At 33.6% G+C, this 23,414-nt stretch overlaps 1 protein-coding gene across 4 annotated transcripts in view; it reads right to left on the reverse strand.

Annotated features, from left to right (window-relative positions):
• Window positions 1-23,414, reverse strand: part of PRRG1 (proline rich and Gla domain 1) — a 114,614-nt gene that overhangs the window by 51,463 nt on the left and 39,737 nt on the right. For all 4 annotated transcript variants that reach the window (XM_074300849.1, XM_074300852.1, XM_074300851.1 and 1 more), the window contains exon 2: window positions 14,017-14,071. In XM_074300849.1, the coding sequence (XP_074156950.1) occupies window positions 14,017-14,071 (55 nt within the window). The remainder of the gene's footprint in view (window positions 1-14,016; window positions 14,072-23,414) is intronic.

Consider the following 23,414-nt stretch of genomic DNA (forward strand, 5'->3'; position numbering starts at 1 on the left):
TTCAAATCCTAGTTGCCATATATGGTTTATAAGATCTTGGAGAAGTCACAATGTCCTATTTCCAGCTCTAAATTCACATTTCCAGTGAGCTCAAAACATAATATAATTCATTGTGGGGTAGCTAGGTGGTCCAATGAGTACAGTGATGAAAATAGTAGAGTTTAGGAAAACCTGAACTCAAATTTGACCTTCAACACTTACAAGTTGTATGACTCTGGGCAGTTGCATAACCTTGTCTACGTGGATTTCCTCATCTGTAAAATGTTCTGGAGAAGGAAATGGCAAACCACTTTCTCTCTTTGCCAAGAAAACCGCATAACATAATAATGTTCATTTGTTACCATCCTGATGTTATTGGTAAATTTTATTAAAAACTGTACTTGTTAGAAAAGAACCAGCACTGCTGGAAATAACATTAGAGATCATCCAGTCTAATCTTTTTATTTCATATATAAAGAAACAAAGGGATAGGAAAAGTTACTAACTTAACATTATTTTTTTTTTTAAAGCAGAATAGAACTACCCTTCAACAGTTAATAAATAAACTATTGTTTTTCCCTGCTGTTCTAATAGAAATATAACTGCTTTATTACCACTACCAGGCAGATTGAATGTCCTGGCTGCATAGCCTTATGACACTGCATGTTAAATATGCAGTTCTTGTTCAATCATTGCAGTCGTGTCTAACTCTTTGTGACCCCCATTTTGGGATTTTCTTGACAAAGATACTAGAGGGGTTTGCCATTTCCTTCTCCAGTTCATTTTACAGATGAGGAAACTAAGGCAAACAGGATTAGGTCATTTACCCAGGGTCACACAGCTAGGAAGTGTCTGAAGCCACATTTGGACTCAAAAGCAATAGAGTCTTTCTAACTCCAGACCTGGCACTCTATGTATCACATAGCTGCCTTTAAAATTTTTGCCTTCCTACCAAGGTGGATGTTGTTATTCAGACATGTCTGAGTGTCACACTGTGGATCACAGCATCAATACTGTCCATGAGGTTATCATGGGAAAGATATTAGAATGTTTTGCCATTTCTTTCTCCAGTAGATTGAGGCAGAGATAAAGTGAATTGCTTGGGGTCACACAAGTATTAAGTTTCCAGGGACAGTCTTGAACTTGTAAGAAGTGGATGGGCATTTGTTTTCCATAGTTATGAAAATTAAATTGGAGAAATAAAACTTAGAAGTTAGAAAATGAAACTCCCAAGGACATCAAAGAATAACCAAACGTGGAATTTATTTTTTCCCAAAAGAATGAAGCTCCTTGGGAGCAGGGACTGGCTACGTAAAGAGACGTGAAGATTCATGCCCTGTAACTTCTGTAACATCCAATTAATGGAGAATCAGAGGTGGGAGATCACAAGTCAGGAAGACAGGGGAAGTCCTGAGACCGTGGTGGAAATAAGTGGTTGAGGAACTGTATCAGGATTGATGTGAGAAGTCCTCAAATGGACACAAAAAAAGGAGGAATTAAGTGGTTTGGACATGAGGCCTTCTCAGAAAACTGATTCTCTGCCAAAGTTTAGGGCTACAGTTTTAGGAAACCCCACCTTGCTCATACCCTTGTTTAATTTGGTAGAGTCCCCCTGTTCTTATACCCTGGGGATGGAGTGGATTCCCTTGACAGACTGTGAGCCTTGATACTAAGTCAGGGACAGCTGGGCCCAGTGTCATGGCATAAAACAGGCTCTGTTGCTTGTCCTGTCTCACTTCACTAGACTATGCAAGTGGAGGTGACGCCCTTTTCCTGTAGGAATTGAATAAACTGTTTTCTGCTTTGGCTCTGAGAAATGTCCATTTGAATAATTTTGAGATAATGGTGGCTGTCCCACACAAACTTCATCCACTGCACTACAGAGCAGTCCTACTTTATACTTCCCAACAGACCCCAAAATCACCTAATACACCCCAACACAGCCAGCTCTTTTCTCAGAACTTCTTCAGCATTTTCTATTTCTATCTATGCCATTTACCAAGCACAAACAGATTGATGTCATATTCTTTTATTTATATGACCTACCTCCCCAATGAGGGCAAGAGCTCCTTTTAGGACAGGGTATATATGTCTTATACATTTCTGTATCTACCACTGAGGAGTTAAATAAGTGTTGCTATTGTGGGATAATGATACTTCTGATTCTTCAAAATCTTCTCCCTCTCCTCTCCCCACACCTCACATGCTTTTTGTTTCTCATAATAGAAGTAATCTTCCTAAAGCATAGGTCTGACGGTGTCACTCACTTCTTATTACCACTAGAATCAAATATAAAATTCTCTGGCTGGCTTTCAAAGCTCTCCATAACTTGGCTTATTCCTATTTTTCCTGTTCCCTTATACCCAGCTCTTTGTTGTGGCTTACACAATCCACCCCCAGCTTTGTATACTTTCACTGACTGGTTGTTCCTGTAGAATGGAATTCTCTCCTTTCTCCTCATTTTTCTTTCATTGGCTTCCTTTAAATAAGAGAATAACATTCCATTTCTGCAAAAAGCTTTTAATGGTTCTCTTCTAACACTAATGTCTTCCTTCTGAGTCTATCTCCACTGTTTGTTCTACATGAATCTTCTTTGTATACAGTTGTTTTAGACTGCAAGCTTTTTGAGGGCAGGGTGATTTTTTTTTTTTTGGTCTCTCCCCCCCCCTTGGTCTTCAACATTTATCATAAGGCTTGGCACTAACAATAAAAACTTTGACTTGATTTGACTAAGAACCTAATAAGATCTTTAAGGAAAGCACAAATTGTTTCATTTTTATCTCTTTTCATAGTGAGATTAAAAAAAAAAAAAAAGAAAGAAAGAAAAGGAGGAAGAAGATAGAAACACAAAGAGGCTTCTTTGGGCTCTCTTGTGTCAAAAGAACAGAAGGCTCAGAAGAGGTTACTTATGCTACTTTATAAGAAGCAGGATATATGCCAAAATTTAAGCTGAATATTCCTTTATGGGGAAAAATATTGTTTACATTTATCTTTGAGCAAATGACAGAGATTATAAAATCCAAGTTGGAAGAATTTCTCAGTGGTGTCTGTAGATCAGAGGTTACTCCATATTAAGTAGGTCAGGAGAACAATTCCCAGGCAGTTAAAGTAGTACTAGTTTAGCTTTGTTTCCCCAGAGGAGAGGAAAGATGCTTAAAGGATAGAGCACAAGTCTTTAAGGGTAATGTAAGCTGCCTCCAGAGACAGAAGACAGGAAATTCAAATCACCTCTGTGTCTTTAATGTGGAAAGGAAGGGAGAGAAAGAGACATAAAGGGAAAGATGATGGGCTCCAAATATGGACAAAAGATTAAAAGTCATAATGGTCCAGAAAAGGTCATTCAGAACTTAAAGATATGATAGTCATGAAACTTTAATGCTAGAAGGGCTTTGAGACCACTTAATCCAATCTCCCTAATTTAAAGAAAGGGAAAAAAGGAGGACTAGAGAGATCCAACTTATTCAAGATCACAAAAGTTACTAATAGAGCTATGATTAAAGAAAGGAGAAAATAGAGTAAAGGAAATATATTTTTATATTTTTATCTGACTTTGAAATGAATTTTAGTGGCTCTCCTCAGATGTGTTTTATTCAGTTTCCCTACACACCAAATATTAGTTAAAATGAAAGCAAATTAAGCATAGCTGATACAATTTATTGCCACTTTGCAAAAGCAAAAGTAAAGTAGGCAGAATAGTGAATAGACTGTTATGTCTAGAGTTAGAAAGACCACAGTTCAAACCTTTAGTCATTTTAGCTATAGGACCCCATGGCAAGTCATTTATCCTGTTTGCCTCAGTCTCTTCATCTGTAAAATGAAGATAATAATAACACTTACTTCTTTGAGTTGTTGTGAAGTGAAATCATACTTATAAAGGGCTTTGCACAGTGTCTGACACAGTAAGCACTATACCAGTTTTGGCAGTTATTAGCATCATCACCACTTCTACTTCTACTTCTACTGAAATAATATTGGAAGCATAGTTTAAAAAGCTTTCACTTTGTTGGCCCAGGAATATTCACTGAAAACATGATTATGATTTTCTGTTAAGATGATAAGATGAAAACAGTTACATTGTGCAGTGGAGAGAACACCAGAACCTGAGTTCTATCTAACCTCAGACATTTTATACTTATTAGCTATGTGACCCTGGGCAATGCCTCAGTGGGAAAAAAATGACAAAAACATGTAAAATTGTAAAGAAGCCAAGCTTTCCCAGAACTGCCCTAGACTAGGAACAATCTTTTAAGATGCTACCCCACCAAGACTAGGTTAGTTCTTGCTTTAAAAAGTTGAGAAACCATCCTTCAAACTTCAATGGCTAAAATGTATACGGCCATTATTACAGCTTTGTGAGTGTCTAAGAACAAAAAAGACAAGACATGAGAAGTCACCACTCCTTCCTCAAGCTTCTGATTTGTACATCAGTGTGACCCACCCCAAGGCAAGGATGCCCAGGTGAATCAATTTTTTGCTGAGTGACTTTTCCCTTCCTCTCCCCGAAAAAAGTTAAGTGAACTTTTTTTTTTAACTATTAAGTGATACATTTCTTTATTTTATTCTAATCTTGAACTACCCAATGGGTCTCAACAAGCCCAGCATTTGAAAGATGTGGAAGGACTGGAATAGACTGGTATTGCCAAAGCTGGGGAAGAGAGATGCAGAGAAAGGTGAGCCACAATAGTGTTCAAGTTCCTATGAATGCTAAATACTTATAAGAAAGGAGAGTAGAAAGGAAATTGTCTTGAGGGTAGCCACTAGAATTCACTTCAAAATCAGATGAAAATAAAATTTTTTTTTCTTTTTTTTCCATATTTTTTTTCTTTCTTTAAGCCAGTTTGGGCACATGTAAATGTTCTTTAAGAACCATCCTCTGGGGTGAACTCAGGATGAAAGAGCAGAGGCACCAATCCATCTAAACTCTCCCAAGATTACCCTCCAGTTTTAGAATAATATCATACTGAACTCTGGAGAGACTTAGCCAGCAAAAGGTCAGGGTGATATATTTTACAACTATATTTTACAACCCAATATAATTTAGGAGGAAAGGACTGTGTTACTGGGATGGAGGTCATCTCAGAGAGCAAGAAGCAACACCAGCCATGGTTCTCATAGAGGGCTGCAACAGTAGCAGAAGCATCAGGAGCCCCCAGCCCTGAGACAGTAAAAGGATGGAACAAGTTATCTGAGATTGTAGGAATCCTGAGCTCACACTAAGCACAGGATCAGGTATTGTTGGCAACTCTACTGCCCATGAATGGTAGTGGGTTGCAGTTCCATAGCTGAGAGGATTACTTTTGGTCCATCATAAAGCAGAGGGAGCCCAGTCCCAGTTCCAAGGAGAGAAAAACACTTGTGATGAATCAAGAATTTTTCCTAAGTAAATAAATTCCAACTCACAGACCAGGAGAACAATGATCATATCTCTCCCAGGATAATACCATTCTGAAAGAATTAGCTCTGAAAAAAGCATTAAAAATCCTGGAGCATGGATAAGTACTTCCCCATCCAGGTAAACAGAGCTCAAGTTCAAATCAAGAAATAAGCTGGAAAAATGAGCAAAAAAAAAAAAAAAAAAAAAAAAAGAACCTAAATATAAAAAGGTATGATGGTGACTATGACTATCAAGACACAAAATCATAAGACAATGATGTCAAAATAGCTACAAGCAAAGCCTCAAAGGAAAAAAAAAAAAACACAACCCCCCCCCCAAAAAAAACAACTGCAAATTAAACACAAGTCCAACAAGAATTCTTGGAAGAGTTATGGGATAAAAATAAAATAAGGGATAAGATTAGAATGGTTAGCAAAAATTGGGAAAAGAAATGACTGATGCAAGAAAATTATGAAAAGGAAATTAGTAGTTCAGCAAAAGATGCACAAAAAATTTACTAAGGAAAATAAAACCCTAAAAATACAGAAATGGCTAATGGTAAAAGAGGACAAAAATTTATAGAAGAAAATAATTCCACTGACCCAACAATACGACTACAAGATATCACTAGATCAAAGAAATGGGGAAAGGACCTAGTTACACAAAACTATCTATAGTAGTTCTTTTTGTGATGGCAAAGAATTGGAAATTGAAGGAATGCCTATCAATTATTGTTTATATATATATACATATATATGTATGTATATGATATGATTGTGATGGAAATTACTGTGCTATAAAAAATGACAAGCTTAATGATTTCAGAAAAACCTGGAAAAAACCCATATGAACTGATACAGTGAAGTGAGCAGAACCAGTATATTATTTCAAAAAGGGACAATATTGTAATTATGTTCAATTGTAAACAATTTAGCTACTCTAATATAATGATCCAAGACAATTCCAATGGACTCATGATTTAAAAAAGAGAAAAAAAAAAAAGCTATCAACCTTCAGGGAGAGAACTGATAAATTTTGAGTATAAACTAAAGTATAACTGTTTTTCACTTTATTTTTTTTTGTAACATGATTAATATAGAAATGTTTTGTATGATTTCACACACACACACACACACACACATATATATAAAATATCACTGTATACATTCTAAAAGCCCAGGGGAAGAGCTAGTGAAAAGAAAAAATTCAGAACTCAAAATCTTAAAAAAAAAAAAAAAAGCTAAAAATAAATAATAAATTAGAGGAAGGGGGGGAAATAACCATTCTCTGAAGATGATAAATGAGATAATAATTGTAAAGTGCTTAGTATGGCACATTGTAAGCATTATTAAGTATTAGCTATTACTATTATTTAATATAAATGCTAAAAATTATCACTTGTTGAATTTTCATAATTATTTTATTTAGACTGATGTGATCTTCAGGGTCAAAAAGCTATTGAAGAACTGGACTATCTTCTCCCAATCCCCACTAGATTCTAATTTCAGAATTATCTGTGCTGAAGGAAAGAATTATCTAGGATTTATAAAACGATATTTAGGAGGCCATTAGGAACTCCACCACCTTGACATTTTAGGATTATTTAGTGGTAAAGGGCACTAAGGACAGAGCTTGAAGAGTGTGCTTAATATTCCCCCAGGAGCCTAAAATTGGAGAGAAGGACAAATATGGTATATATAACCAAGTTGATTTCTTACAAAAATGAAAGGGTCCACCTCAGTTTAAAAATGTTCAAAGAATTTATCAAGTTTACTTGAGTTTTTTTTTTTTTTTTTAAATCATACAAAAAAAAATAAGGGATGGCTTTCTAGGAGAAAGGATGTAGTAGAAATTGAGGTGATATAATTTTTTTTTTTTTTTTTTAGAGGATTTCAAATCTTATTGATAGCATTGCTATAGTCAAAGACTTCATTATTCTGTGGCAAGGTGGGGCTGACAGATTAGTTTTGAAGAGTTGGCAATAAACATGGATGGGGCTTATACTTGTGGCCTGATAACACCTTCAGGACAGCATAAAGCTCTGGAATAACAAACTTGGGCAGTTGGATGGCACGGTGAATATAGGGTGCTATCTAAAATCTAGAAGATCTAAGTTCAAATATGACTTCAAATACTTAATTAGCTGTTTAACCCTAGACAAGTCACCATTTACCTCAGTTTCTTACATCTGTAAAATAAATTATAGAGAAAGAAATAGCAAACCACTACAGTATTTTTGCTAATAAAATCAAGAAGGAAGGGAGGAAGGAAGGGAAAGAGGAAAGGGGGAGAGAGAGAGAGAGAGAGAGAGAGAGAGAGAGAGAGAGAGAGAGAGAAGAAAATCTCAAGCAGAGTTATGGAGTTATAAAGATTATAAAGAGTAAGACATTATTAAAACAACTTAACAATAATCACACTTGGAGAGGATTAAAAATGACCAGAGAAAGTTATCATTTTGAAAAAAGGCAGGCATTTGTCCAAAATGGCCTCAAGCTACATTTCAAAGTTTTGTTTTAAAAAAAAAAAATAATAAAATGGTTTACAATTCAACAACAAATGTAAAGTGCATAACAAATTCAAAATAAAACCATTTAGGATTTCAACCATAGCCTCCCAGAGTTAGGGTTAAAATTAGCTCTAAAAATAGTTTGACCTTGACATTGGCACAAGAAGTTATCACCATTTTAGTCAACTGGAATACAATATAATATGCCAATATTTAACTAATGAATTGTTTTTCAAGTTGTTCCAACAATTTTTGGTGATGCTTTACAGAAAATCTGATTTTTATATATGTTCAATTAAAATGGAATCTCTCACTAACAAAACTACAGTTATGGCTAAGAAAATGAAGAGTTTTACTTTTTGACAAAAATATTTTGGGTCAGAAAACCATCATGCAAAAACAATATCTTTTACTTAACTAGAATTAAGAGAACATAAAAGAACTAGTCACTTTCTGAATTTTGACTACAATGTTTATTTTAGATTTCCTATCAGAAGGTAATCAATGGATTTTTCCTATTTCTACTTTGTCCTGGTTTGACGAAATCTGGATAGTTTTCTTTTTATAATTTCTTAATATCCTATATATATTCTTTCACTGGTTGTGGCATTAAGGTAGTTTAATAGCTTTCAATTTTTTTTTCTTCTTAAACTGTTTATGAAGTTATTTATTTTGCTATGAAATACTTTCAATTTTCCCCCTTCTTTTGACTTTGTTTTTATATGTATTGTTGCCTCATAGAGCCACTGGCTTCAATTTGGTTATGATTTTCTGGAATTTGTTGCTTGGGCTAGGTTTGATTCCTTCTGTGTCAAGTTACTTAATTACCTTTCCAATTCTTTCTTCCATAGCTCTCATTTCTTTTCTAATTTTTCCCCTGTAGTGTTCTTATTTAATTGAAAAATACCGTTTTAAACTCTTAAAAAAACCCAAAAAACAAAAAACTTCTTCCTTTATCTGCTAATATAGTTTTCCTTTAAGGCAATAAATGTAGATATTTTGGAATAGTTCTAAGTCATCCTAAGTTCAAACCATAAAAGTTTTTTATGGTAAGACTAATTGTTTTTGTTTCCTTTTTTCTTACAGCCTACTTCCTGACTTCAAGCTTGATATTAGGCCCCAGCCTCTGTGCATTTCTGGAGGGAAGCTTTGGGCTGTGTTATTCCAAGATCTCAGGAAATCTATTCAGGCTGGGGATCTGTAACTTTAGCATCTTCCCAAAGTAGTTTGATATAGGGCAAACTGATTATTTACTGCTCCCTAGGTCTGAACTCTGCAATTCTGACCTGGTTTGGTTCTCAGCAACAGCAGACCACTCAGTTGCTTGACATAGTCTATTAGACAACTGTGAAAACTGCTGATTCTTATTGACAAATTTGCAGGTTTCCTTTGTTTTAGGATTATTGCCCTGGTTTTCCCTTTGCAGGCTTCAGACTGGACTAGAAGCAGAACTAAAATACAGCGCTAACTCTGGTGCTGACTTACTGTGCTGCTGTTTGTTATTGAAATTCTCCTCTTAAACCTAGAAGCTGTAGTACTTTCTTGCCTTAGAATGCCACAACTGGGTAGAGGTCACCTTCTGTAGCTCATCCTTGAAATCTAGAGCTTAGGACTGAATAGTACATGACAAAGCTACCAATTACATGGAACCCCAGTATAAGTCTGAAATCTACTGCTCCTTGATACCTAGCAGAGTGCTTGTCATACAATGTATTCCTAGCTATACCTCATCCCCAGTGTCAGTTTTCTTTTTGACTCCCTATGACTTCTTGGATTTCTCTATCAGGATTCAGTCTAGTACATGTTTGGAAGAGTTTGGGGAATAAGGGGGGTCCTGCTACTATTCCATCTTGGGTCTAGAATATGATTTTGAAATAGAATTTATTAGATATCTTTTTCTCAAGAAAAGAGAACTATTATACTCTCATTGACTTCATACATGACTATTTTATACAACTATAATTCATTAGCAAAAAATATGTATATTTCAGTCCCAAAGAGTAGATGGGGTACTAGTTGATCAGAGGCAACAATGACAACTTGATGAGAAATTCCAGATTCTTACTCTACCTCTAATATATTTTCTTTTGCTTGGTTTTTATGGACTTAATTTACAATCTTTTCCATGACCCTAAAAATATAGAATGATTTTTATAGCATATTTCTTCAAACCAAATGTCCCATGAAATGCTTCTCGTTGCCTTTAAACACGCAAAAAAAGCAACTTGTCTCAAACCTGTGAGCAAACTTTCCACATGACTATCTATGCCTTCTAATATCATTTGGAGGAAAAGAACTGAAATTTATATAATTAAGTAGTATGTATACTTGTTGGTCACTGGATAGAGATCTCATATTTGGGATGCTAACAGTAAAGTTCATGTTTAGGAGTAATTTACAAATAGTGGTTCTTAACCTTCTGTTCCACCATTATTGCTGAAAGAGAAAGTGGTCATGCAAAAACTAAGGGTCCTTCTGAGTTTTCCATAATTTGCCACAATGCAAGGAAACCTCACCAACGCAAGGACATGTTTATCAATAATGAGCCTCTATATGTTTACTTTACTGACCATCACAAACATACATAGTCTTGTGCTCCAAACAAAATCTTTTAAGCAAGGTAGACCCTGCTGGGGATTGCCCCCTGGTAGCAAAACCCATCACCATGACTTTGAACTGCTTGCCTTTCATGCCAGAGATACTCTCTCTTTTACCTCCAAACTGTTTAATCCCTAGATTTCCTTTTAGACTATCAATTACATGAGGGCTCCAGTTACTTGTTCATTCTCCAAAAGTAGTTATATAGCAACTACTATGTATCAGGCACTGGGCTATTTATTTTACAAATATTGCATCATTTGATCTTTACAACTATCCTGAGAGATTGGTGCTATTATTATCCCCATTTTACAATTGAAGAAACCTGGAGATGACATGCTGAGGATCATACCCTAAGCACTTAGCAGAATGTCTGAAACAAAGTAGCCTAAGTAAATACTTATTTTCTTCCCTCTCCCCCACTCTAGTATTCAAAGCATTATTCTATTAGCTAGGAACAGGGAAGATATCCTCATCAAAAACCCTAAATGTAAATAGCAACTAAAACTGGTCCAACTTCACCAAAATCTTGGGTTCAGGAATTCCTAAAACTAAATCAGAATCCCAAGAGTTTCTGCCAATAAGTGTCCCCACCCACAATGGCATAAACCCAACATTACAGTAATTTGTTTTCTACTACTAGAAGAAACAGAGAAAATGTGGGTCTTGGGCACAGAAGTAATGAATTCATCTTGGCAGCTTCCCAAAGAATACTTTTTTTTTTTTTTTTCACAGAAGAATTTAAAGTAACTCAAACTCTTATTTGTTTCATTCAACAGCCTGAAATTACTTAATATGTTTTGAAGTCAGACTAATATAGAAACTACTGCATTCTTTTTAGTCAAATTAATCCTACAAAATAGTTGTTTTGGTATTACTTTGCTACTAGATGTCAACCAAACCAAACAAGCATGTTAAGCTGCTAGCTAGAGATAGAGACAAAAATAGAACAAGTCACTGCTCTCAAAAGTTTTGCTTCTATAAGGTACACATATAGGAAGGAATATTGTGCAAAATAAATACAAGAAGTAGAAGACTTTACAAATGGAAATAGTAGAGAGCAAGCACAACATGAACTCCCCTTTTATCTGAACCAAAGGAAGATTAAACACACACACACACACACACACACACAAACACACACACACATACACACTACATTTGGTATTACAAAAACACATTCAAGTCAATGGGGAAAATAGGAAAGGAGAAAAAGGAGTTTCAGAGGAAGGAAGAATTAAGAAAAGAAGAATCAAAAGGAAAACAAAACTTATCAAAAGGCTGGGCTGGGTGTAAAGGAAAAGAATAGGATTAAACAACTAATTATAGATTACTAGCATGAATTCCATTCGGTTTCTTTAAATATCTTATTGTATTTTGTAGAGGGATGAATGAAAGACAAAGAGAGGAAAATTAAAAGGAGTAATAAGAGTAGGGAAAACACAACTATCAATCATAACCATGAATGTAAATAGGATCAACTCATCCATAAACAGGAAGGGAGTGAGAGGCATGGTGTTGAGCTGTTGGAGCAAATAATTTTTTTTTTTACATTTCAGATGAATTTAAAAAAAAAAATAGAGGTGATAATCATGATTTCAAATAAGACAATAAAAACAGTTAAAAGAAACAAAAAGAATCTACAGTATGCTTAATGGGTCAATGAATAAGGAAATAAAAACACTAATGCTAAATATGAATATATACCAAAAGACCCTGTATATAAAAATCAAAAGCAAAAGTTCATTAAAATACAGGGAACAACCTACAGCAAAAATAAATAAATAATTTAAGAAGAATCCCCTTTCAAGAAAAACAGTTTAAAAATTAAATGAGAAAGAACTTGAACAGAATTTTGGAAATGTTAGATGTATTCTATCTGGTATTTACTAAATGGGCATCATAAGAGTATACATATGGTACTTTTAGCCACAAAACCATATCACTAAGATACAAAAAACCTAAACAAATATAGAAAAGCAAATATGTTAAACATATCTTTTACTATTCAGAAGAGAATAAAAACTATAACCAGTATTTTTGGGGAAAGAATTCAAACTTAAATATGCACTAAATAATACAACTCTAAAAAAGTATGGATCAAAGATCAAATTGTAATAATAATGAGTTCTATCAAAAAAAAGTATAGCAATAGGATAATAAATAAAACTTTACAACTACAACCACTTTCATCAACCAAAGAAGCAAGTATCCATGTATTGGTCTTGCGATTAAGAAAATTAATACCAATTTTTTTCAAAAATGCAAATAAATACAAATACAAACTATGGGGAAAAAATTAATGATAAATGAAGAAGAAAAATGTTAGAAAACTTTTTTACTCAAATGCATGAAACAAAATGATCATTTAAATGAAATGATAAATACTTAAAAATAAAATAATAATTAATGGAACATATAAAGTAAATTTTAAATTTTTCAGCCCCAGAAAATAAAATTGTCTCAACTATAAATGAATTCTCAAAGAGAAACATCTGAGATGACATTACAGTTGAATTCTATAAAACAGTCGAAGAAAAAAAAAAAGCAGGGTGTTATAATATTTGACCTCCCCAAAACAGTATTAAGTAATTCTCCCATATTTCTTCAAGAAGTAAATGTGATGTTGATACTCAAACAAGAGAGAGAGAAAAAGCAGAAAAATAAAATTACAAACCAATATAGCTATTTAACATTGAATCAAACTACTAAACAAAATATTAGAAAAGATATCACACAAGCAACATATTTAAAAGTTATTTATACTATATCCTCATGGAAATTATACTAGGAATTCAGGATTACATTAACATTAAGTATATTGTAAAGATAACAAGATTAAACAGGGGCAGTGAAAGTACATTCTCAAATGGATTTGTGAATGTCATCAATATTAGAGTTTCTTCTCATCGGTATCCCTATGCAAAGCACAGAAGAAAGAGGGAAAGTTTTGATAAGGCAATGTTCCCTGTCCTTAAAGAGCTTATTGTCTGGTAAATGAATAATTTAAAATTACCTTATTTTGTATAATTATTATAATTATAATAATCACAACAGCATTATAGCATAACTATTACAGAATTGCAAAAAAGAAAAAAAAATGGGAATCAGGAGTTATTAAGAATCTAAGGGGGTTAGTTGTTACCAAGAGGACCAGGATTAATTTAGAATTCCCCTTCCTCCTTCATCCATGGTAACATCAATGCATAGTTCTCCAAAAGAGGAAAAAATGAAAGAAGAAAGAAGGAAGACAGCATATTTCTATCTTTGCTAATAGGAGGCCATAGGTAGGAGTTTATTATTAGCTGCATGTGGTTTGCTCCAGATCATTTACTTCACATACCTGAGTTGGACAGAGATTGAATTTACCTACCAGGTAAAAATCTTGTGACACAAACAAGAACACAAAAATTTCCCTGAAAAGAACTTCACATTAAAAATAGAACTGTCAAAAAAAAAAAAAAAAAAAGAAAAAAGATAGAATTGTCCACCCTGGGGGTAGGCTAATCCTAAAATAATTTGCAACATTAACACCACCTAAAAGTAAAGAGTAACTTACCCCTCTCCATGACTTTTCTCTTTGGTTTTAAGTAGGCCCCTGGATGATAATGACCCTGTATAAAACATGATATAAACACATCAGTTTTAAATAGGTTAATTTGTGAATTGGGATGAGTTTTCCTGAAATCCAGATTTTTATATAGTAAATATGAGCATTTCCTTTTGGCTTATATCAAACTATTTGCTTTAATATTAATCTTTTATGACATAAGTACGTGAGACACGATGGTCTAACCTCAATGCAAAATGGATAGTTGTACTCTGTATATATTTCTTCTCCTGCCTCCTCTTCCCACTACCCACCTCTAATCTAAAGTTGTTTAGCAGACTACTCTATTTACCTCTCAGCTGCAGAAAATGCTTAGAGATCCCAGATACAGTTTAAATTCTAGCACATTCTCCTTACCAACTTGTTTGTTCTCCATTCCTTGGTCAAATATAGTTGAATTCTCTATTAATTTAAACATATTTTCTGCACATTAATTGAAAGCCTTTGAGATCCTAATGAAATTGACAGAGCAATGATTAAGCACAGCATCCCAGGCTATGCTATCACTGTTAAACTATATAAATTTAATGATTAGATAGGCAATATGGTACACTGGATAAAGTCCAGCTTGGAATCAGGAAGACTTGGGTTGACATCCTTAACTCTGGCACATACTGGTTGTGTGGCTCATGTCAACAAAGATCATAAATCATAGATTACTATAGACTAAATTATTATAGTTTTTTTTCCTGTACATCAATGAAATCACAACAAAACTCCTTAATGAATAGAGAATTAACAGAGCATAGAATAGAAACTTAGGAGAAAAAAATACACCTACACAAATGCACACACACACACACACACACACACACACAAAAGTATAAAAGGGTAAGAAAAATCTTGCTGTTTCATTTTTCCCCAAAGCATGAACAAAACATAAAAAGGTTGGGGGGAAAAAAAAAAAGTCAAGAGTGGTCTTACTTACTTGAACAGCACTTAATGAAGAGAGGAAACAATCAATTAACTAGCAATTTTTTGGTGAGGTACCAGCCATTACCTAACACTTCAAGGCCAATAAAAGAAGCATAAGACACAGTTTCTGCCCACAAGTTTATGACTTACATGAGGATAAGTAACATGCCTATAGGAAGCAATTAGAAGCTAAAACAATATAAATTGTGTTAAATTGTATAGTAGGTGCTGTCAAATAAAAAATGAACTAAAAGCATGCATCCTAAGTCTTGGCCTTCTCAGTAACTGTCTATTTGACCTGTGGCGAATTAAACTCTTTGGACCTTAGTTTATTTATGTGTAAAATGAATGAACTAATTTATTTCCTTTTCCCCAGAACATAATACTAAACCTTCAATAAAGGCTCTAACATGAAATATAAACTTTTTGGTAAGGCTTTAAAGCCCTTCCCAACGTCATCACAGTTATTTTTCCAATCTCACTGTATATTACTTCAGTTCCCACTTTTCCCCCTTAACTCTATGATGTCACCAAGAAGACTTTCTCTCTGATCCTCACACGTGGCATTTTATCTACCATATTTACATCTTTGCATTGGCTCCTTTCCAAGTTTGCAATGCACTCTGCTCTCTCTTCCACCTCAGCGAGTTCCCTCTCTTCCTTTTAGACACAATTCATATACCACTGTTTACATGAAGCCTCCCCTGAAGTGTCCAAATGCTAGTGCCCTTGATCAGGACTTCTCAAACTTTTTTCACTTCTGATCTTTGTTCACTCGAGCGTATATGGTACATAAAATAGGTCTACAAATCAAACATCTACTGATGGTGAATTATAACTTCAATGATTCCCATATTCAATTATGTGACCCAATTTTTAAAGATTTGCCCTTGATCACTGAGGCATAGTGTATGGCAGATAGTGCAATGTCTTTAGTGTCAGAAGGAACTTACTTCAAATGCCATTCTAAATATTTAATTAGCTGTTATCTTAGGCAACTTTTGGGCTTCTCTTTCTTCATATGGAAAATGAAAGGGTTGGACTCAATAATATATAAGGTCCAGCCCAGCTTTAAATCTATGAACCTATTCTCTAAATACTTACCTATCTATATACCACCATTAGAAAGTGAGCTCCACGTACATAGAAATTGTTTTATTCGTTGTCTTTTTATTTCTAAGTGTTCAGAAGGTCTAGGATCTCTAGTGTGAGGCGCTGCTGAGCCCTTCTGAGGGTTGTTCATCCATCTTTGGAGTTCACCTGATTCACCCAACTCTCATGCAATAGCAGGTACTGCAGCCACATGCTGGCAAACTGTCTCAGCAGACAAAGTAAACCAGGCTTAAGGTAACTGACAAGCTTTAAAACCATTGGTGAGTTAGGGGGATATGTAGCCCAAGCATGTGAAGACTTCCCCAGCAGAATGGATGGATGAGAACAGTTTGTTCCAGTGACTATGAAGGTGCCTGAAATAGCACTCTGAAGTAGGGAGAGGGTTGGAATAGATTAGGGATATATAGTATCAGACACTGACTTTTGTTTTGCCCCCTCAATGTTGACTTAGAATGAGACAGTGAGTCTGACAATTTTGTGCAACTCCATCTTGCTTAAGTCCAATTCAGACCCAAGTAAAGACCATCCCAATATGTCAGTGGTCCTCCTATAAAAGATAAAAACATCTTGAATCTAAAAGAGTACTATTTTACATTTCTATATACCTGGGGTCATATAAAAATTTCTTGGGCGAAAAAGAGTCACAAGTGGAAAAAGTTTAAGAAGCCCTGTTGTAGAGCATACATTGGATATCTTACTGATTCCCTATTCTGGGTATATTCTGTAAACTTTAAATAAATTGTCCCCAAGGTGTTAAAGAATAGAAGTCAAAAGATCTGAGCTCCTCCATCATAAATCAGGGGCCAGTCCCACAGGATTCAATTGAGTCCAACCACATGCATGGATCTAGAACAATGGAACCTCTTTGTGGACAAGGAAATGGTTTCCTAGCATTGAAAAGCGCCTTTTTTTTTTTCCACCCCTACTTAATAGTATCTTATTTTTTACAATCACATGTAAAGATAGTTTTTAACATTCACTTTTATAAGATTTTGAGTTCTAAATTTTTCTCTTTTCCTTTCTTTCCCTCCTCCCACCTCAAGATAACGAGCAATCTGATATAGGTTATATATATCCAATCACATTAAACATATTTACACAACACATCAGTCATGCTGTGAAAGAAGAATATGAAAAAGAAAAAAAAAGTGAAAATAGAAAGCTCTATATTTTAGACTTTTTAGTTCTTTTTCTGGATGAAGTTGGTATTTTCCACCCTGAGTCTTTTGGAAATGTCTTAAATCATCGTATTGTTGAGAGGAGTTAAGTCTATCAAAGTAGATCATCATACAATGTTGCTGTTACTGGGTATAATATTCAGGTTCTGCTCACTTCATTTGGCTTCAGCTCATGTCAGTCTTTCCAGGTTTTTCTGAAATCTGACTGCTAATCATTTCTGTTAGCACAAAAGTCTTCCATACCCACAATTTATTCAGATATTCCCCTCAACTTCCAATTTCCTTAACCACCATAAAAAGAGCTGCTACAAACATTTTTGCACATGTGGGTCCTTTTTCCTCATAATCTCTTTTCTAAAAAAATCTAAAACAAAAAAATAATAAACTGATCTATACATTGAAAAAATCTGAAAATATAAACAATGTTGAACAATATTATACTGAAATAACCCTGAACAAAAGTATGCTGTACAAACGGATCAGAAGTGATGAAAGATGAGAAAGGAGGAGGAAAAAAAAGATATAACTCAAAATCCTTCACATAAGATTAGAAAACTTCCAGAATTATAACTTCTGCTAAAATTTCTTTTGGCTGTCTGCAATATCAACTCTTTTATTACTCTAAAATCAATGAGTTTCTTCCCTCAGTGGTATATCTAATGCACCCTCAGGCTTTTCTGCCTGTATTTGTAAAGCCAAGAATGAATCATTACCAGCTGATGAGTCAGCCTCTACTGAGACTCATGTACCCAGCCAAGGTGGAAACTGATCTTTTTCCCAATGAATGTGAAAAACAGAGAATAAGCCATAATGGGAGAACAATGGAAAACTAAGACACTTACAAAGCTGATATAGGATGTGGTGTGATAGAAGGAGGGAGGAAAAAGGCTTAGCCCAAAGAGAAGCTGAAGTGTTCAGACAAGTTCTCTACAGAAGATGCTTTCATTTTGATCTCCTCCTGATAACATGGTCCCCTTCTAGAAAAAGGGCAAATAATAAGCTGTGAGCAGTAATAGCTGCCCCATGTTATGAGACTTATGGAAAAGTTATTTTGGACGTGATTTTTCTGAACTAATCTGCCATAACTTTTTGTAATAATTTACATAATATAAAATGTATAAGATTATGGACAAAACCAGTAATAACAAAACACCTTTACAAAATATTTTTTAAAAACAAGATCACTTTCAAGTCTAGCCCTTTGCCCTACACAGTGGCTAAAGGCAAGTTAATTTCATCATAGACTATGATTTCTCAACTATTTTTTTAAATTTAGAATTTTTTTCACAGTATATATGCATGAGTAATTTTTTTTATAATATTATCCCTTATATTCATTTTTCCAAAATTCTTGTCACTAAAAATTTGCTCTTGCACTATATAACGCCTTTTTATTTTACTTTTAGCAATGCTTTGCTTAATGCCATGTTATATTATTTTGTATGGAAAAAGTCACTATATATATATATATATATATATATATATATATATATATGAGAGGATTTGTTGTCTTTGAAGGTACAAGGACAATGCATTTGATGAGCAAGCTACCATGGATAACTTAGAAGCAATAAATGAAGAGGAGAAAAGGAAACATTTTGTCATTTCAGAAACATAAAACTTCATTTATAGTTTCTCTAAAAATATTAAGAAACAATAAAGGTATTTCTTTTAAAAATGAATTAACTATAGTAATCAAAATTTAGATAAGTAGGTAATGACCCATCTAAGAGAAATTTTCTATTTGTTTACTCCAGAAAGGAATTGGTATGACTATTCTTTAGTCATATTTGACTCCTCATAATCCCATTTGGGCTTTTCTTGGCAAACATACAGGAGAAATTTACTAATTCTTTCTCCCTGAGAACCTAAGGCAAATAAGGTTAAGTGACTTGCCCAGGATCATATAACAAGTAAACATCTAAGACTGGATTAGACTTTAGAAAAGTCTTCTTGACTTCAGGCCCAGCACTGTATCCACTAAACCACATAGTACTTACTGACTCACCCTAATCCAATTTCTCCAACAGTAAAATATTAATATATTTATCAAGAAAGGAGGTTCCTTTGTTTACTTCAGTAAATCAATTTTAGGGGAGTAGCCAAGTAAGGAACAAAGTAGTTATCATAATTTTGTAATATTGATTCCAATTTGTGATTTTTCTTCTTCAAGATTCTTATAAATCAAAGGTTTTCAAAATTATTATTCTAATTCTACTAAGACTATTCCTATTACATATCTGCGTGAAGCTGAATTTTCTTCATATACTTCATTTGAAATAATATTGCAACAGAGTGAAAGCAGAAGCAGATGTGAAAATCCAGCTGTCTTGCATTAAAGACATTAAAGAGACTTGCAAAAGTATATAAAACAATGCCAGTCTTCTTCCTAATTTTTTTTAAATTTTGGGAAATATAGCTTTTCCATAAAACTGTTATTTATGTTAACATGTACTTGGTTAATAAATTAAACCATTGTAAATGAATTAACAAATACATTATCATTTTTATTTTTTAATATGCTAAGCTATATAAACAAAAGCTTTGGGGGGTTTTAAATTTTTAAGAGTATAAAAGATCTTGGAACCTGAAAGCTAGATAACTGTTGATAAAAATGTTATTTAAAATCATCTTCGATGAAGAGATATGTCTGAATTCATATGTCAGTTTGGAACTCTCTTTGAGCCAGAATATAAAAATGGAAGGAAAGAAAAAAAAAAAAAAAAAAAAAAAAAAAAAGAAGTAAGTCTTCTTATTAATTCTTACTGAGGACCCTCTTATTTCCATTTCTTTTGCATTTGTCTTTCCAATTCACTCCCTCACTCCATCTCTTAAAATTCTGTCCACCTAAATATGATAAGAAAGTTCAAAACAAATTAGTTTAATTATAATTAAATTACTTGAAAAAGGACAATTCTGTTCTTAAAGTATTGATTTCATTCTTTTACCATTGAAAAGTTTTTACAAAATAGTTTATTGACTTCTTATTTAAAAAAAAAAACAACAACACTCTTGCCAGAAAAAGTACAGCATAAATAAAACAAATTGAAGGACAAATATTAAATATAATTAATAATATCATGTATAAAGCCATCATTTCACTAATAAGTACCAAGTCATAGATATTAATTTTATATGACAATGGAGTATATATCAAGTACTCAATAAAATATTAAAGATAATGGAATAACAAGCTAAATAAATTATAATAATTCTATAAAAGAGCATTTCAATGAAAAAACTGTGGAAATTGTCATACATTATAACTACAAATTAACTGATAAAGTCAACTCTATTTCCCATGTTCTCTTCCTTTGCTGATTATATTAATCCCACATAGTTAGCCTTCAGGCAAATAAATGATTCTAGAATCTTTACCTTTAGTAAAGATTCCCTCTTTCCCAACTCAGTGCTGAATTTCTAATAGTCTGCTCAAATTTCCACTTGACATATTTAAAACAATATTTTCCTTCCCAAACTTAATTTTTGTTGTTTCCTATCATACTTTTTGTATTTCTAATGATGTTATCAGTACCATTTTCTGTCATAAGACATGAAACCTTGTAATTTTTTCTGAAATCATACCTGGTAATCAAATCCTGTCAATTTCTCCTGTCTGTTCTTCCATTCCCACTGACCATACTAGAATGTCAGAACTACAACAGACCTTAAAAAAGTCTAAGCCCTGACATTTTAAAAAGGTAGAAATTAAGGATCACAGATTATCCAAGCAAGTGGCAAGGCTGAGACAAACCCAAATCTCTTATCAACCCCTGTCACTTCATATCTATCATACTATGATGACTTTTTTCCCAAATCCAGTCAACCAACATTTGTTAATCACTTACTGTATACCAGGAATGTATATGTTAAGCTAAACAAAGCTCTGAAAATGCATACACAAGTACAGAGAAAAACTGTCACAGACATCAAAAAACTTACATTTTAAAAGGGATAATTTAACATATAAAAGGAAGCTGAAGGGGAGAGGGAAGAGGAAATAAGAAAAAAAGTGGGGAAAGAAGAAGAGGGACAGCATAAATAGTCTAGAGTGAAGTTAAGAGAGAAATGAGAATCCACTGGCCTGGGCATCCTTTTTAAATGAAGATTCTGAGAAAGCACATTCAATTAGGAGAGACACCAGAGTTAGAGGGTAATTTCAGTGTGTGAATTCAATGTATGGAGTGAAGCTTTCAGATGAACAACTTGAACCAAGTTGTTCCAAACCAAGAGAAAGTCTCTTGTTATAATTTTTCCCACTTCAATCTGTGCCTATTGTTTGCACACTAATCTTCCTAAAACGGTATTTTATCAAGTCACTCTTATTCTCAAAATCCTGTAGTAGTGCCCAACTATTCACCAAACCCAACAAACTCCCTAATTTGGCATTCAATGCCTTCCATAATAAGACTTTAACTCCAATTGTGATTGAATGGCTTCCCCAGGGTCACACAGGTAATAATTGTCTGAGACCAAATTTTAATTCAGGTCCTCCTGACTCAAAGCTGACACTCTATCTACCGTGTAACCAGCTGCCCCCACACAAATTATTCTACTCACTACTCCCTCAAAAGATCTTGAAATATTCAATTCAATAATAATCATTCATCAAATTGCTTAAGTTCTAAAAATTAATATATGATTATCCTTTCCACATTGTGACTTTCTCCATGATTTTGATATATCACAGGTTGGCATAAGAAATTTAATTACAAACTGGGAAAACATTTTTATAGTTAAAGGTTCTGATAAAAACCTCATTTCCAAAATATATAGAGAATTGACTCTAATTTATAAGAAATCAAGCCATTCTCCAATTCTCCAATTGATAAATGGTCAAAGGATATGGACAGACAATTTTCAGATGATGAAATTGAAACAATTTCTACTCAAATGAAAGGGTGTTCCAAATCACTATTAATCAGAGAAATGCAAATTAAGACAACTCTGAGATACCAGATTGGCTAAGATGTCAGATTGGCTAAAATGACAAGAAAAGATAATAATGTAATCCTTTGTAATGTGGAAGGGAGAAATATATTCAAACCAGCAAATTTGGCTTTAGGGTATTATCCTAATTTTAAAGCTGAGGAAATTGGTCATAAAACTAGAAAGTGTTGGAACAGGATTCAAATTAATATCTCCTGATTTCAGATCTAGCACTTTTGAAACTATATCATAGGATATATAACTTTGCTCCCACTGTTCCATTGTCTGAAATTTCCTGACTAAATATTTCCTAAACCATATTCCACAGGTAAAAAGGGATTGCAAAATAAAATGTTTATAAATGATAATTAATTCCTTGAAAATAGCAAACGAAAGGCAATGTCACAGAGTAGAAAGAAGGCCATGCTTGAAGATAGGAAGATCTATAGTCACTAAAAGATTAGCCTTAGAATCAAGAGTAATTTATTACATATTCTTTCAGTATAAGCCATTAAGCTAATGAGTTAAACTCTCAATATGTCAGGTGACTAGGACTCTAAGTTGTCAATTGCAGTGGAAAACTCCCAGAATTGATGAAATCTTAAGTCTAAACCAAAAATAAAAGAAAATAATAAATTATGTCAAAAACAGAATCATGAATGAGCTTAATTCCCTTTATTTTAAACCAAAAATTTCCCTTTATCCATACTCCTAGGTTCTCAAACCAGCATTGTTGGATTCCATAATAATATTTCCTAATAACCCAAAAAGATCACAGAAAGAAAATAGTTTCCCAAGATAGATAGACAGATAAATACACACAAAAATATTTCCAGCTAACTTTTAAACCAAAAACTGGAAACAAAATAGATGAGTATCATTTAGGGGGGAATGGCTAAACAAATTTTGACACATGCACATAATGGAACATTACTGAACTGTGAAAAAATGACACTCAAGTGATAACCTGGGAGAATTTGTATGAACAGACACAAAGTGAGCAAAATTAGGAAAACAATTAATGAAATGACTACATCATTAAGAAACTGTGAAAGACTTCAAAACTATGATAGTAATTAACATCAGATAATGTTTTATTTTTTAAAGTGTTTTTATTATTGGGTTATATCATTTAATCCTCATACACTACTGAAATAGGTAGTATTATTATCACCATTTTACAGCTGAGGAAACTGAGGCAAACTACTATTT

Source organism: Sminthopsis crassicaudata, chromosome 3, assembly GCF_048593235.1.
Source record: "Sminthopsis crassicaudata isolate SCR6 chromosome 3, ASM4859323v1, whole genome shotgun sequence".
NCBI lineage: Eukaryota > Metazoa > Chordata > Mammalia > Dasyuromorphia > Dasyuridae > Sminthopsis > Sminthopsis crassicaudata.